At 34.0% G+C, this 15335-nt stretch overlaps 3 protein-coding genes and 1 non-coding gene across 4 annotated transcripts; 1 reads left to right on the forward strand and 3 right to left on the reverse strand.

Moving 5' to 3' along the window:
- Positions 1-1232: 1232 nt before the first annotated feature.
- LOC113870198 lies at positions 1233-2304 on the reverse strand. The gene is made up of 2 exons (XM_027506794.1): positions 2134-2304; positions 1233-2018 (listed from the first exon to the last, which is right to left on the reverse strand). Exons 1-2 carry the CDS (start codon positions 2302-2304, stop codon positions 1233-1235), a joined length of 957 nt encoding a protein of 318 aa, XP_027362595.1.
- Positions 2305-2347: 43 nt separating this feature from the next.
- Positions 2348-2995, reverse strand: LOC113870199. The gene has a single exon (XM_027506795.1). It carries the CDS (start codon positions 2993-2995, stop codon positions 2348-2350), a length of 648 nt encoding a protein of 215 aa, XP_027362596.1.
- A 9812-nt stretch (positions 2996-12807) lies between these two features.
- LOC113870200 (ethylene-responsive transcription factor ERF026-like) lies at positions 12808-13347 on the forward strand. The gene has a single exon (XM_027506796.1). It carries the CDS (start codon positions 12808-12810, stop codon positions 13345-13347), a length of 540 nt encoding a protein of 179 aa, XP_027362597.1.
- A 1916-nt stretch (positions 13348-15263) lies between these two features.
- Positions 15264-15335, reverse strand: TRNAE-UUC. Its single transcript has one exon. It is a non-coding gene; the product is annotated as a tRNA-Glu (tRNA).

Below are 15335 nucleotides of genomic sequence, written 5' to 3' on the forward strand. Positions count from 1 at the left end.
TTTTCTCTATTGCTTCACTCTTACTTCTTCCTTTTTATTCTTTATCCCTTTTCTCCTCTGCTTAGATCTTTCAGAGAAACTTGTTGTCTCTCCTAAAAAAAATTTCTGAAAATTTTTTTTCTTTTCGACAAAAAAACCCTTTAACCAAATCTCTTACTTGCCTCTTTATACTGGTCCATTTAGGATTTTTTATAAAATGCCAAAAATCTTGAGTTTCCTTTCTCATGTCTAAAGCTCATTGTGGGTGCTGAGCAGAAATCTGCACAATGTAAAATTTATGTTTCTAAGGCCGAACTTATTTCCCAAGTTTTTTTATTATTTTTGTTTGTAACAGCATTTTATTCTATCAAACCTGAGGATAAATGTGGGAAAGAAAATTTAAAAAAAATAGACATAAATATTTTTTAACAATAGTGGATAACTTTTCTAGGTTTACTTGGATTATACTCATGAAAAATAAAGGAGAAACTAGATCACACATCCAAAAAAATTTCTTATATAAATACACAATTCAATGTTAAACTCAAAATAATAAGAAATAATAACCATCTAGAATTTTTTATGACTGATTTTTACTCAAGTAAGGATATTTTACACCAAAAGTCATATGTTGAGACCTCTCGACAAAATAATATTGTTGAGAGAAAACATAACATATTATGAATGTTGCTCATGCTATTTTCTTTCAAGCCAATTTACTAAAGAAACTTTGATGTTATATTGTGACTCATACAAATCACATTATTAATAGACTTCCAACTCCATTATTAGATGAAAAGTGTCCTTATGAAATTTTGTACAATAAGCTTGTATTACTGTAGCATTTAAAATTTTTTGGATGCCTAGCATATGCAAGTACATTACAGGCCAATAGAACAAAGTTCTATCCTAAAGCTATTAAATCTGTTTTTCTTGATTACAAGGAGCATATTAAAGGTTACTTACTCTATGATCTTCATACTATAACTCTAAATGTATCAAGGAATGTTGTCTTTTTTAAGACACTTTCTCCTTTCAACATGAGTCAACCATTGTTTTAGACTCATGCAACATACCTCAACCCTTTCACTCTAATATGGACTTGCTTAAGCCACTTGATATACCTAATATTGCTAATTTGAGGCATTTTATAACAATTAGACAGAAATCAACTTATTTGCAGGACTTTCACTATAATCTCTCTGTTAATAGTTGTCTTTAATCATCTTCAGGTAACTCTTCTTCATCACCTTTTATTCCTCATGCTTCCCAAGTAATTCCTCCACTTGTTGCTTTAACTCAACAAGTTCTACGGGCGACATTCGGTAGGGTGCCATGGAAACTGGTCCAGCACCAGGAACCAAGTCTATAGAGAATTCAACTTCTCTCTCCGAAGGCAATCCAGGCACGTTCTCGGGAAAAACTTCAGGATATTCACAAACAATGGATATCTCATCAAGCACAGGGTCGTCCTTAGGATCGCCAATAGCAAAAACCGTGAAAATTTGTGTTTTCGCATCCCTTGGATCACGGGTACAATGAGCATCTTGGCTTTCTTGAGTTTCCTCCTTGGTCCTTTCAACATTGTTCAAACTAAAAGCTAACTTCTTATTTGGACAATCTAACATGACATGGTTGGCAGAAAGCCAATCCATACCTAGGATGACATCCAAATCAGAGAGGGGTAAACAGATCAAGTTAACAATGAATTCTTGACCTTCCAAATAAATATGACAATCACGGCAAACAAGGGAGGTGGCAATAGACGGACCGGCAGGGGTAGAGACAATAAGGTTTCCGGTCATATGAGAGATAGGCAACTCCAACTGCCTCACACAATCATTGGAAATAAAAGAATGCATTGCTCCAGAATCATACAATACTCTTAAAGAAACACCATTTATAACACACGCACCTTGAATCAAGTCATCAGAGTGAGTGTCCTCAGTACCACTCATCGTGTACACACGTCCCCTCATGTCAGGTCTTCCAGAAGGATTCCTAGAGTTAATAGGATTTGGCTGACGACGATTTCCCGTCTAATTCTGACCTCCATTGTTGTTACGATTCCCATTCCAGTTCCTCCCCTGGTCATTTCCTCCCGCATTATTCCTCGCCAAATGGCAAGAAGAGCTATAGTGTGGCCTTGCTGACCACATCTAAAGCAAGTGACAGGATTTTGGTGGCAATCTCTTTGGAGATGAGGTCCTCCACAGCTGAAACAGCGCAACTCAGGTCGCCTCTGTCCTCTATGGTCCGATCGTCTAGTGTCAAAGGAATTTTCCTTTTGCTGGTAGTTGGGGCAGTGGTACGGCTTCTTCCCATCTCGTATCTCTCTCCTCTTGAAGTCAAAACTCCCCACATTCCATCAAGGTCTAGTGTTCTTCCATGCAGCTTGCCTTGCCTTTGTGTCATCCTCATAAACTCGACACTTGTCTACCAATTCAGGGAAATGCGCAATCTGTTGGTAGCCAATTACTTGCTTGGTATCGGGCCAGAGTCCACTCTCGAACTTGGAGCATCTAGCTCGGTCATCGACATGAGAAAAATAGGAGCAATACCTCGACAGTTCATCAAATTTGGCCGCGTACTCCCCTACGCTTGTACTTCCTTGCTTCAAGTTCAGAAATTCTAGCTCCTTTCTCCTTCTAAGATCCTCAGGAAAGTACTTCTCAAGGAATCTATGCCGAAAAGTTAGCCAATCAATAGCGGTCCCATCCGTCACCAACTGTTGGCGAGCGATCCTCCACCAATGCTCTGCTTCACCTACGAGCATGAAAGTAGCATAAACGACCTTCTCGTCGTTCGGACATGCCATGGCCTCAAATATCTTCTCCAACTCTTCCAGCCAGAGTTGGGCTCCATCAGGGTCAAATCCTCCACGAAAGTGAGAGGGCTTGTTCTTACGAAACTCGGATAGTCCTCGGTTCGGAGCTGGCTCGTGTTGCCTCTCCAGGATACCCACTACTCTCTCGAGTAAGGTATCAATACTAACATTCCTCTGTCTCCAAGCCATAGAACTATAAAAAAACAAGTCGCAGGCAAGTAAAATAGCGTGAATACTCTAAGGCTAAGAATCACCATCAATCAGAAAAATAAAACCTAAGGTAAAAACAACTCGTCAATCAATTTACACAAGTTTGGGCAGTTAGGACCATACCCAGGGCCGAATGGATTGAACTGCTCTGATACCACTAAAATTGTAACACCTAAATCTCTACCAAAACCCCATCTATTTATCTTATGGTTTTAGTATCTATAAGATGATACACCTGAACTAACGAGTAAAAGAATTCATTGTCAAAATCGCATTATAGAGAGATTCTATCAGCTACATACAATTCATATCACAGGGCACAATTCCGACTTTACATCTTCAATGGCTAGTTCAAAATGCCTCCATAGACAATCACAATACAATTCCTCATTGTACAATTTAACGCTAACAATATTAGCTTTTGATATTCACATTTTTGCCTCAAGAATTTGTTCATTTAATCATAACAACTCCAATCAATTTTCAGAAATTAAAAAAAAAAAAAACACAACAACATACTTGATTCGAGTTCACCTATCACGAATCATATTTCCAATTAGTTTCATTTCATAAAACATACAATGCTTTTATGTGAACTACATTAATAGTTTCTAGAATGGTTTTATAACAACATCAGAGTAAGTACATAAAATTGTAAATCATTTGGAGTAAGATTCTAGAAATGTAGCAAAGAGAACATGAGTAAAAGAAAACGTCTTGTAAATTATCCAGCCAAATGTCCAAAGTAAAGTCCACGGTAAAGTAAAACCCCAAAGTCTAGTATTTCCAAAAGCAATAAAATAACTCAAAGCCTATGAGCAGTATTCATCCATGACAAAATAAAGTAACAGCCTATAAATAAAACTCTAATGGAAGTGAATCCTCACTGGGATCATATTTTAATCCATCGAAGTCGGAAGAGTCATCCACTGGCTGAGGGCGAGAAGTGGGTGGCAGGTCGTCTGGGTCGCTATCAATCCAGACTGCTTTCTCCCCGAAATCTTCTCCCCAAATCATTGCTCGCTAAGGGTCCATCTGTCACACAGTCATGCAATACATACAAACACACAATGATAGAACACGAACAGAAAGGTTGAGCTCCAATACAATCAGTCATCAGATATTGAGTAAGTAAGAAAATCAGAGTAATATCAATCACTTGTGAAGTCACATCTTAATAAACACACAGTCATAACAAAATGCCCAATAAATAGTTACAAAATGCAGGCAGAGTCACAGAGGTTCGTCACAACATAATTTAAATACTAACGCTTAAAACGTCACTACTTCCTCAGTTTGTTCTCACCATTCCTCCAGTCAACGTGATCGGAGGCCCTCGTTCCCTACAAGCACACTTGTATGTAATCCATCAAGAATATTCTCCCATTTAACCATTTCAGTCCCTCAGAAACGAGTCCTTCCACGATCCTCGGTAATGCTTGCTCGCGTCAAGATTAGTGGAGGTTTTGATGGCGACGTGTCCCGGCCGCGGTGAGCTATTCCGCACCATTGGGGCAAACCCCCTCCACTACCCCCAAGGTCCGTCCCTCAAACCTGAACACTCACATTCCTCAGCTGTGCTAAACTGTGACCTTGACTCTTCATCCTCTATATCGTGCACATAAAGAGTTTCGTAACCGCATTCTCACTTTACCATTTTTGAATGCACATTAAATTCCCAAAGGTCACAAACCACATAACCAAATCCATGCTCATAAGAGCTAGTACATTCAAAGAAAAGAAGAACTATTCGTCCACAGTCCGAGAATAAAAGAAAAGGAGAGAAGATAGAGATAGTTATAAAAATTTTGTCAAAATATCATAGTCAAAATGTACCTTCGCAAACAAAATAATCATCAAAGAATCATGGAAATAACCGCAAGTTTAATCACACATGCAACTCATTTCTACCACAAATTTTTCGTAAAATAGTGATTATGTGGTAGGAGAATTCTTTCATGGTTAAGAAAAAAGGTTCCTTGGTCATACAGAATCAAACTGAGAGAAAAAGGTGAGTAATTTCTCAGCTAAAACAAAAAGGAAGGAGGGTAGTCGATGAAAACTAAAAAGAACACAAGGATTCATAGAGTTACTTTAACATGCAATTGGATATTCATCAAAGTTACCAACTTTATTCAATAATAAAGGTATACAACCGAGACTCATACAAGGATTTCAATATTATCAACATGCAAAACTATTTCAACCCCAATCAAGTTTACGCAAGTTACAAAACATGGATTTTTGAAACACCATCCAAATAGAATCACCACAAGATGAAGGAAAATGGTTTGCATGTAATTTTCATTGATGAAGATCAGAGACGAAAACAAGAAGAAGAGAGTGCATGCAGAGTTTACAAGTTAACAAACAACCACATGCATTCAAGCGCAAACAAGGTACAAGAGCTCCCCTAACCTTGTTTGGTTTGAGAAAGAGAGATAGAGTGGACAGCTTGGTCTTGGTACTAGCAGAATCTTGGTCACGACTTGAGTCCTTAGCGTTTTGTCGCCTCCTTGAGTGGTTGGTGATGAAGTGTGTTATCCACGAGAGAAAAGGGCGTACAGGGTTTTGTGTGAGGGTGAGAAGGTGTCGAGAGAGAAAAGAAGTAGTGAGGTTGAGAGTGTTTTTGAAAAATAAGGGGAAAAGGGCACGTGAGGATTAAAAGGTGTCCTTATATAGTGTGGCTTAAAGCTTTTGCCCATTCGTCTTCCAGGGGCTGACGATGAGGAGTTGCACAAGAAGGGTTTTAGGGCTAGGTTAGGCGAAGTGACATACCCTTTCGCCTTCTCACTTGAATAGTCATGTCTCATGGTGTCCAAGTGTAGGTGATGCGCCTTGTCGAGAGCATTCAATGCACAGAGTGCAAAAGAAGCAAGTCGTTGGTGATCCACACGTCTCCACACGCCATTCATCATGACGGAGTAACCGAATGGGGGGTTTGACCTAGGCAAGAGTAGGTAATTAATCCACGTTGGCAGCTAGGGTTTGCTTGTGGAGGGAAATGGGTTCAAACCCTTCGTGTCCCGTGAATTTGAAAGGGTGATGTCCTTTTGAGTGGCTAGTGAAAAGGTGATGCCTCTTGGACTCCTCGAGACAAGGTGGCGCTTTTCTCTTTGCCTTAGGCGTGTGGCCAGTGCCATAAAACAAGAAATAATTGCATGCAATTAATGGGGCGTAATTTCCAGAATAAATGTTGCTAAGTTTCTGGTTGCTTAATAAGTGCAGGCTTGCGGCTGGGTCAACTCCAGAAGGAAGTGGAGTAGGCTATCCTTTCGTTTTCCTCGTGAGGTTAAATGCGGTTAAGAGGTAATTTAGGTAACTTGAATGACGATTTAAATGAGGCAGGTGAGGTCCCCTCGGTTTAAATGCAATTAGGACGCAGTTATTAGGGAAAAATAATGTGAATGGTCAGTTGGTTCATGCAATTAATGCAAGGTAATTAAGGAAGGTAAATATGATCAATATCGGGCACGGATTTGGGGAAGTAATGGCTCCATTTGAAACGTTCCAGGCTGATTGACACGCCTAAATAAAAGCAAGTGGGTAATTAAATAAATCCAGTGACAGTTAAATGGGAAAATGGAAGGTTATTCGAGTAAGTGGGAATGGAAAGGGCGTCCTTAATGATTGTCTGCAAGAATCATGCTAATTTATGACAATCTGGTCAGCACCAATTAAACACGCATGAGAATCTAAAAAGTTTGCAATTAAGGGGGTGAATATGCAATTAATGTCATGCACGGTTTTGGGTTTTAAATGCCTTAGATGGCGACTTTTCAAGCTAGCATCATTACTCCCTAAATGCGGCGGGCGGTTCCAATTATATGGAAAGGGAATTTGAGCGTGTGTCCATTCATTTTCTCGAGAGGTTGAAGGTAAGTGGGAGGTAATTAAGGTAATTATGGTGCATGTAACGGCTAGGTGAAAAGGCTTCTCGTGAGAGTGATTAAGTATGGGGAATTTCTCAATAAATGTTCATTGGAATAAATGACAAATGGAATTAAATTGGTCAGCTATAATAAAGGGCACGAGAATAGGAAGAGTTTACGTTTTAGGAAGGGATTTTGGGCTCTAATCTTCCTTTAATTCTCGGCTGCACCTTTTATGAGGGAATCTCAATTGATTGCAAAGTAATGGTTTAGGAAAGGACAAACGGCCACATTTAATTAGGGTAACTAGGGAATTGATAATTGTGTTAAATGCAATTATTTAGGCTCAAAATCTAGGTCATTATGGCCGGTTTCTCTCTCTCTTATCTCATATGCATTAACGAAAATTGGTTGCCCTAATTAAGAGGGATATATTTGAACAAAATCACAAGGTGTCTATTCAAATTTCTCCCTCCCCCTAGACATTGAATGGCTTTTCGGCTACAAGACTTAAATGAGGAAAGATTGAAAAGTGTCTCTTGAAATTTTGTTTTGCACGTGGAATCTAGGGCAAAAGGGTGGCTTCCCTTAAGTGACCAATTAAGGTTAGAGAGGAAAAGTTACACGTGTAGTTCTACTAGTTTTAAGAAAATATCTAGCAAAATTCAATAACATGAATTAAAAAAGATAATGTAAGCATTAATCACAATGGTCATGAAGTAAAATGGGGTCCTCCCATTTGACCAAAAGACAAATTCGCCCCAGGGTTAATCTCACTAACCTAGGGTTATTTAAGATAATCTCATCATGTAATTATTATAACACATGCACATAAAAATTCACATCAAACATTACCACAAAAATATCAAGCTCTATCGCGCAGCAGGGGCCCTAGCAATTTAAATAATCATCATTAAAAGAGAACATTCATAAAATCAACAAATCCACAAAATTATCAAAAATGCACGAAAATCAATCAATATAATAATAGTAGTACTAATAAAGGCTAACTAAACTTGGATAACCCTAAGTACACAAATTAAAATTGGGGATGTTACAGGCTACACTCAATTAAAGGGTGCGGACTATTTTGGCACTTTTTCTCCTGTGGCAAAATTAACAATAATTTGAATTCTTTTAGTTATTGCAGCCTCATAAGGATAGTTTTTAGAATAACTAGATGTTAAATAGGAACCTAACAACAATATCATTTGTGTTCAATGACATAACCAAGAAAACAACACAAACAAACATAATATTATAATGTATGTTCATGAGACTGTAAAAGAATAAAACAAGTGCATCCAGATGGTTCAAGGATTAAATAGTTAAGAGACATATCAAACAATTTTTTGAAATGAGACAAATTTTTTAAGGACTAAGGTAAGAAAACAATTGATAGTATAGCCAAGATTAAGAGCAACTTCCCCCCAATTTTATTTTATTTTTTTGACATAAGGAAGAAAGGAGAAAACATGCATAGAAGTAACAATATGACAATGCTTTCATTAAACTCAACCATTCTACTGATAGGTGCAAGGACAATAGTGTTAAACAATGGCATCTTGTTGATTCAGAAATTGAAGTAAAGAGAAATCTTGATATTCCATTCCATTGTTTGTAAGAAGAATTTTAATAGCACAAGAGAACTGAATTTTAACCACATTTACAAATTTGATATAAGTTTGAAATAATTTGGATCGATGTTTTAAAAAAATATATCCATATATATCAAGAATATTCATCAACAAATAAGATAAAATAATGAAAATCGTAATTGAAGAACAGGGGAAGGGTTGCAAATGTCAAAATAATTAAATCAAATGGAATGTGTGAAGTAGAATTACTATTTGCAAAATATAGTGTAAGTTGTTTAGCAAATTCACAATTTAAATATTCAAAATACTCAAATTTTAGATATTCTAACAAACTACGAGAAATTAAAGGTTAAATTTGGTAGTTGTGACATGTTTAAGGTAAAGATGCCATTGTTGAATAGATGATATAACAGTTGTAGCAAATATACATGTTTGAGGAAGATGGAGTGATTGAAACTCAAATAGTTAATATACTCTACAACCTATCCCAATAATATGTTTCATTTATGAATCATGTACTTTGGACACTAAAAGGAGAAAAGAGAATATTTAATCATTTCTCACACAATTGACAAACAAATATAAAATTGTGTTGAGTTAGAAATATAGTAAGTATTAGGAAGATTAAGATTAGAGTTAGATATATGACTAGCATGAGTGATGTTCATTTTATTTACTGTTTACTATGCGTAATTGTGGTAGGGAAGAAATTTACATTGGAAAGGAGAAGGATTTTAATATTATTAGTCATATGATTACAATATATAGAATAAAAGTTACTCAAGATAAATAATATTATGAATAGTGAGAGTATAAAGGGAATTGTCTCCTTTCTCTCCCTCTTTTCTTTAATTTGTCAACCGATCATTTTTTTCTCTCAAATCGAAAGTATCTACCCTAACATTAAGACAAGACGAAAGAGTTTGGTCTATTTTTTATAAATAAAAAAAATTACTAAATTAGTTTTGAAAAAATTATGAAAATATAAATTTTTTAAAAAATATCAATAACATTTTTTATATCCTAATTTTTTTATTATTTGATTTTTAAAATTTTTAATATTTTAAAAAAATGTCATTAATTATTTTTAATATTTTATAATTTTTTATATTTTCATATTTGACTTACAGTAAAAATTGTATTTTTTAAAATAAAATATTTTAGTATATATTATTTTTTAATATCATATAATATATATATATATATATATATATATATAAAAGAAGATAAAGACTCAGAGCAAGAAAAATATTCTTATTAAAAAATTTAAGTTCATTATACTATGAGTATTTTCAGTAATTTAACAAATAAAATCAAAATACTCAGAATATGTTTGATTTTTAAAAATAAAATAGTTTTTAATTTTAAAAAATAAAATGTAATATAAATTATTTTTAAATAATCTTACATTTTATATTACATTTATTTTTAAAAATTAAAAACTATTTAAAAAAAATCAAATATACTCTTAATATTTAGGTCCTAAGAAATACACAGCAAATCAATCGCTACTTTAATTTTCTTCTCAATTCTCTAAGCACGTGATGCCACATCTGGTGAGTGTTCATAAATTGAAGTATTGAATCGTGAATCTTTTTATATGACTCAATACACATTTAAACCTAATGCCATTTTCAAATTAATTAAAGTGACTCAATAAAACTATTAGAAATTCATTTCATTTTTGAAAGTTTTTAATGATTAAGTTACCAATTAAACTAACAAATAGATATCGTACATTATGTTACGTTTAAAATTATATATATAAAAGACGTGACTCGTCAGTTGGGTTAGAGAATGTATTAAAGTATCACATTCACCTGTAAATGAAACGATCGACAACCCGATCCAGAATACCAAAAAATTAATGTTAGAACAGTCAAATAAACGTGTGAGAATAGAAGCAGACAAGAGTTCTGGTGGCTTGTACGCTGTAACAGTACCAAGGACAAATGTTTGCCAAAGTTGTACATGGGATCTAAAAAGTTGAAAATTTGTATTTGTTGATTAGTTGTATATTTCTTATATATTGAAAGAGATAACATAAAATAAAATAATTAATATGATAATGAGGAATAATAAAATAAAATAAAAATATTATGGAAATAATATTAATTCTTAAAGGTCTGACGGATCACACAACATTTTCGAAGAATTCAAACATCTTTTTCCTTTTACTTAAAATTAACTCCCTTTGATGTAGCATTAGGAAAGCAAACGTGAACCGTCTCCTCATTGGGATTCTGGGGCAATAAAATACGAAAGGCAACATCGTGAAGCAGTAATTTTCTCTTTCAGGTAATATTGCAACTAATAATAATATAAATGAGGAAATCGATTGACCCGCAACCTAAGAATACTTTTCAATCCTTTTATCCATTATGTTTTTAAGATTACTTATATATGTATTTATCTAACAATAACTTTTTATTATTAAAAAGATAAATATAAAAATATAACAAAGCTCAACTCCTGTTGGAATATCAATATCCACGTCTCCTAACTTCTGGCGTGAAATTGTGTGCGGTGACTCCTCTATGGGCTGGGCTAAGTATACTTAAAACACAACTTTTAAACAAACATGATTTATTGCTTAATTTTTTAAGTATTTAAATAACTATTTATTTAATTTCTTAACAATTAGTTAGTAATTCATGCCATATATAGTTATTTTATTTTAAAATAAATATATTTATAATTTACTCATAAAAAAGTATATTTTTACAAATATTATATATATATATACAATAAAATTATTTTAAATTAAGTCTATAATAAAAATAGTGTAATTTATTCGTCATTTTTAGATAATTGTAATTTGAAAAAAATACACACAACAAACTCTACAAACGAGAATAGTCTCACTAATTATTTTACTTCTCAAATAAAATACTCTATCTTGTTTATAATTATAATATAAAGGTTGATAATTATTTTTTTATCATAATATCCTTACGCATATTAATAATGACGGGAATGCTTACGATAAATCACAAAAAGTTATTCTTATTAGGATTCCGTTTTATTTATGTGCTCAATCTGCATCAACGCAACATGACTAAGTTTAACTTTACTCTGCAAAAGCAGTCAACAGACAGAATATGACTACGGATTGTCTTGCTTATTCATTAAACAAAAAAAAAAAACTTTTATAATTAAACTAGACTTTACATATAGACACGTGTTTTGGGACATGAAATTACTTTTAGGAGAAGAAAAAGGGAAATATGCTAAAGATTGGGATCTCAAGAAATAGTGGATATAGTCATAGACATTTAGTTTTGCTGTGGGGCTGTGGCTATACCCAGTTTCGTGTGCGCCTCATCTACAACTAATAGAATTCCGCTGTTTAAACCATAGAAACTGTTTACATGTTTGGAAAAATGATATAGGAGACCTCAAATAATCAAGTTTGAGAGGAGTTATAACATGATTTTAAGGGAAAAAATGTTGTTTGGTTCTTTAAAATCAAAATTGTTTTTCTTCTTAAAAGTATATTTGACTAAAGGCAAGCAAATAGCTTTTGAATTAATTGTATACTAAAGAAGTGTTTGAAAACACATAAATAAAGGTTATTTAGGTTTATGAAAATAATTTATAACTATTATAAGTATTTTTAATTTGTTTTAACAAGTTTTTTTAAAAAAAATAAAGTGTATCAAAATATATATTTTTAAAAGTTTATTATAATAATTTTTATAGTCAAATTTAAACCATAAGTTATCATGTGAGAAAAAATTTCAATAAATATTTAATTAAATTATTTATCTGAACTCACTCTAAGTTTTATATTTTATTATAAATTTACTTTTATGATAATGATTTTCAAACATAAACTATTATTTCACTTCAAAATCAATTTTGCACTAAAATCAATTTCCAAAATTAAGATATCTCGTCGCATTGGTTAAGTGAGCTAGTCCCCAAATTATAAAGCATTACTCCTCGGATCCCAGCTAAAATTGGCGCCAGCATTAGGTTTAAGCACTAAACACTACTCACTACTGAGTTGCCCCACGAAATGCCCACGCTCTCACTTTTTCACATACCACACATAATGCATATATTAAATCAAAGCGAATAGTGTTATATATTGCATTGATTCTCAACAAATAAAGAAACAAGCTTGTTCACCTTTAATCCGCTATTCATCACAGGCTCATTCATCATCCCGTGTACTATAAATGTAAGTGACCCCTATCATATATGCATACACTCCCACAAATTTCCTCTAAGTTGCAGCAACAAGTGTCATTTGCCACGTGCTTTCACCTTTGTACTAAACAGTTCAATTCCTTAGCAATTACATAAGATTCATAGTATGGCCCCATCATCATCATCATCTTCGAAGAGGCACCCACTGTATCATGGAATCCGGTGCCGGGGAGGGAAATGGGTGTCTGAAATCCGAGAGCCACGTAAGGCGTCACGCATTTGGCTTGGCACATTCCCAACACCAGAAATGGCTGCAGCAGCCTATGACGTGGCAGCATTGGCTTTGAAAGGTGAAAGTGCTGTTCTCAACCTTCCTCATTCCGTTGCTAAGTACCAAATGCCTCTCACCAAATCCCCTGCGGACATCCGCACCGCTGCTTCTGCTGCAGCCGCAATGATGAGGACCGAAGCTACTCATCTTGTACCTCAGCCTCACCGTGAGGACGCTAACACTATTGTTGACAATAGTGCTTCAACTTTGTGGTTTCAAACTGATTTTGTAGATGAGGAAGCCATATTTGCTATGCCAAGTTTGCTTGTAGACATGGCCGGGGGAATGCTTATGTCACCGCCCAGAATGAGCTCCCCTCCGTCGGATAACTTGCCTGAGAAGCAAACCGGAGAAACTTTGTGGAGTTATTTTTGATATATGGCTCAGATAATAGCCTTATGGACTTAAATAATCTTCTATTTACTTTATGTAAATTGAAAACTAATAAGTGTGTTATTTTAATGTAGTATCATTATAACTTGCCTGTTTTTTATGGTTTTAAAACACAAACAGGTTTATGTATCATATGTTTCGATACTTGTGAGAGTTCTTAATGCTGGAATATTGGTATAAGAAATTTTTATTTATTTATTTTCATTTGTAAAAGCATTCTTTTAGCATTCCAAGATGCTTTCGGAACTTGTTGATTGCCAAAACTGGAAAACAAGAGGAGGCCACTAAAGTATAAGAAAGAGGAACGTACTTGTCACAAGCGCAATGCAGCTAGGAATGACTATTCTGTGCAACTTTTATGACCGGCTGGGTCCATTACCATCACAATATCTTTGATTATAAGGATAATTAAGAGGAGATTATATTAATTTTTTTCTTTTAAATTAGATAATATATACTCCTGAAGGTATTTTGTATTTGTTTTAATTTCAAAATAACTAGTAATAAAAAAGTATAAGGTGAAAAATATAATTCTTTTTTACCGGTTCAGTTAGAAATTATAGTACAGCTTTATGTAATTTATAAAATAATCGATTCTGTAATTATATATATAACAGCATTTAGCTTTTGCCAAGAACCATGACCAAAATCTCACTTTTATCAGGTCCACTATCTGCACCAAGTCAAAAGAGATATTCCTAAATACGATATCATTCCTGGCATAGAAACCATGATACGTACGACATATCACAACATTTGTACTGCTTGCTTAGCTTTCCAACCCACAACCTAACCTCTATGTTTAATGATAGTGATCCATGATATTTTACAACAAAATAAAATGAATACCCAACCTTGCATGAACAGATTTCCAAACTTTAATGTTATCATTAAACGGAATATGCGTTGTGTTTATAGTATGAAAAGGAACATAATATATTTGGAAAATTATAAAGAAATTTTCAACATGTGCGAAATTGTATGGAATTAAAAATTATCCAAGATAATTTTTTATAAAAAAATTATAACATTTAATACTATTAAGGAAATTTCTCTAGTACCTTTATAATGTAGGAGGTTTTAGAACCCTTCAATAAACAACCAATTAAATTATGAGACCTCATTTAAATATGTAGCTTACAGTTTCGTTATATTTTCAATTTAACCCCTCTTATGAATATATTAAATTTGCAAGAGTACTCTCATTCTCATTCCGAGAACCACCTCTGCCTTTCCATGTTTCTCAAACTCCTCAACCATCATTTCACTCGTCTTTGTTCCCATCTTCGTTAGCTATGACGACATCGTTTTAAACCCCCCACCGAATCAGCATCTTTCAAACCAATATGAATCGTAATGTTCAACACAGCACCCTCTTCCATAGAGAGAAGACAAAATATCTAATCTATCTATCGAATCTTGATGTCGAATATTCTCAACTTCATCTTTTTTTCATCAATATTCGGATATAGACACACAAGACAAAACAAAATGTTCACTGAGATTTGGACGATTGTAAGTTATCTCATTCGTGCTAAGTGTGATATTTCAGGATTAATTTGTAAAAATTAATAAAAAAATTATTAAAATATAATTTGAAAAACTAAAAAATAATTTTTTTCACTAAACACCCGTCGTCACCAATCAATTCTGTCCACGTCCCAGAGAATTTTAAAATCACCCAAAACGTAAAGGTACCGGAGCAATGCCCTACTGTTAATGCATTAAATAATTTTAAATTCTATAGTTTTTGATAAAAAATCTATCATATATATTTTTATTTTTTATAATGTCACATAGGTTAACAAAATCTAATATCAAAATGTTGTTTGATTGAAACTTGATCCAACGTTACCTCCCAAGAAATAAGCAAGGACTTCCACCGTAAAAACTTCCTTTTCCGTTGCCGGGAATCGAACCCGGGTCTCCTGGGTGAAAGCCAGATATCCTAACCGCTGGACGACAACGGA

This window comes from Abrus precatorius, unplaced genomic scaffold (assembly GCF_003935025.1).
Source record: "Abrus precatorius isolate BTA unplaced genomic scaffold, Abrus_2018 Scaffold6, whole genome shotgun sequence".
NCBI lineage: Eukaryota > Viridiplantae > Streptophyta > Magnoliopsida > Fabales > Fabaceae > Abrus > Abrus precatorius.

Excerpts from the sequence above, each read along its gene's own strand:
- LOC113870200 (XM_027506796.1), top strand. The coding sequence starts at position 12,808 with ATGGCCCCATCATCATCATCATCTTCGAAGAGGCACCCACTGTATCAT.
- LOC113870198 (XM_027506794.1), bottom strand. The coding sequence starts at position 2,304 with ATGGGAAGAAGCCGTACCACTGCCCCAACTACCAGCAAAAGGAAAATT. Across the intron at positions 2,019-2,133 it reads TGTCACTTGCTTTAGATGTG|ACGGGAAATCGTCGTCAGCC; the intron begins GTCAGCAAGGCC and ends GGTCAGAATTAG.
- LOC113870199 (XM_027506795.1), bottom strand. The coding sequence starts at position 2,995 with ATGGCTTGGAGACAGAGGAATGTTAGTATTGATACCTTACTCGAGAGA.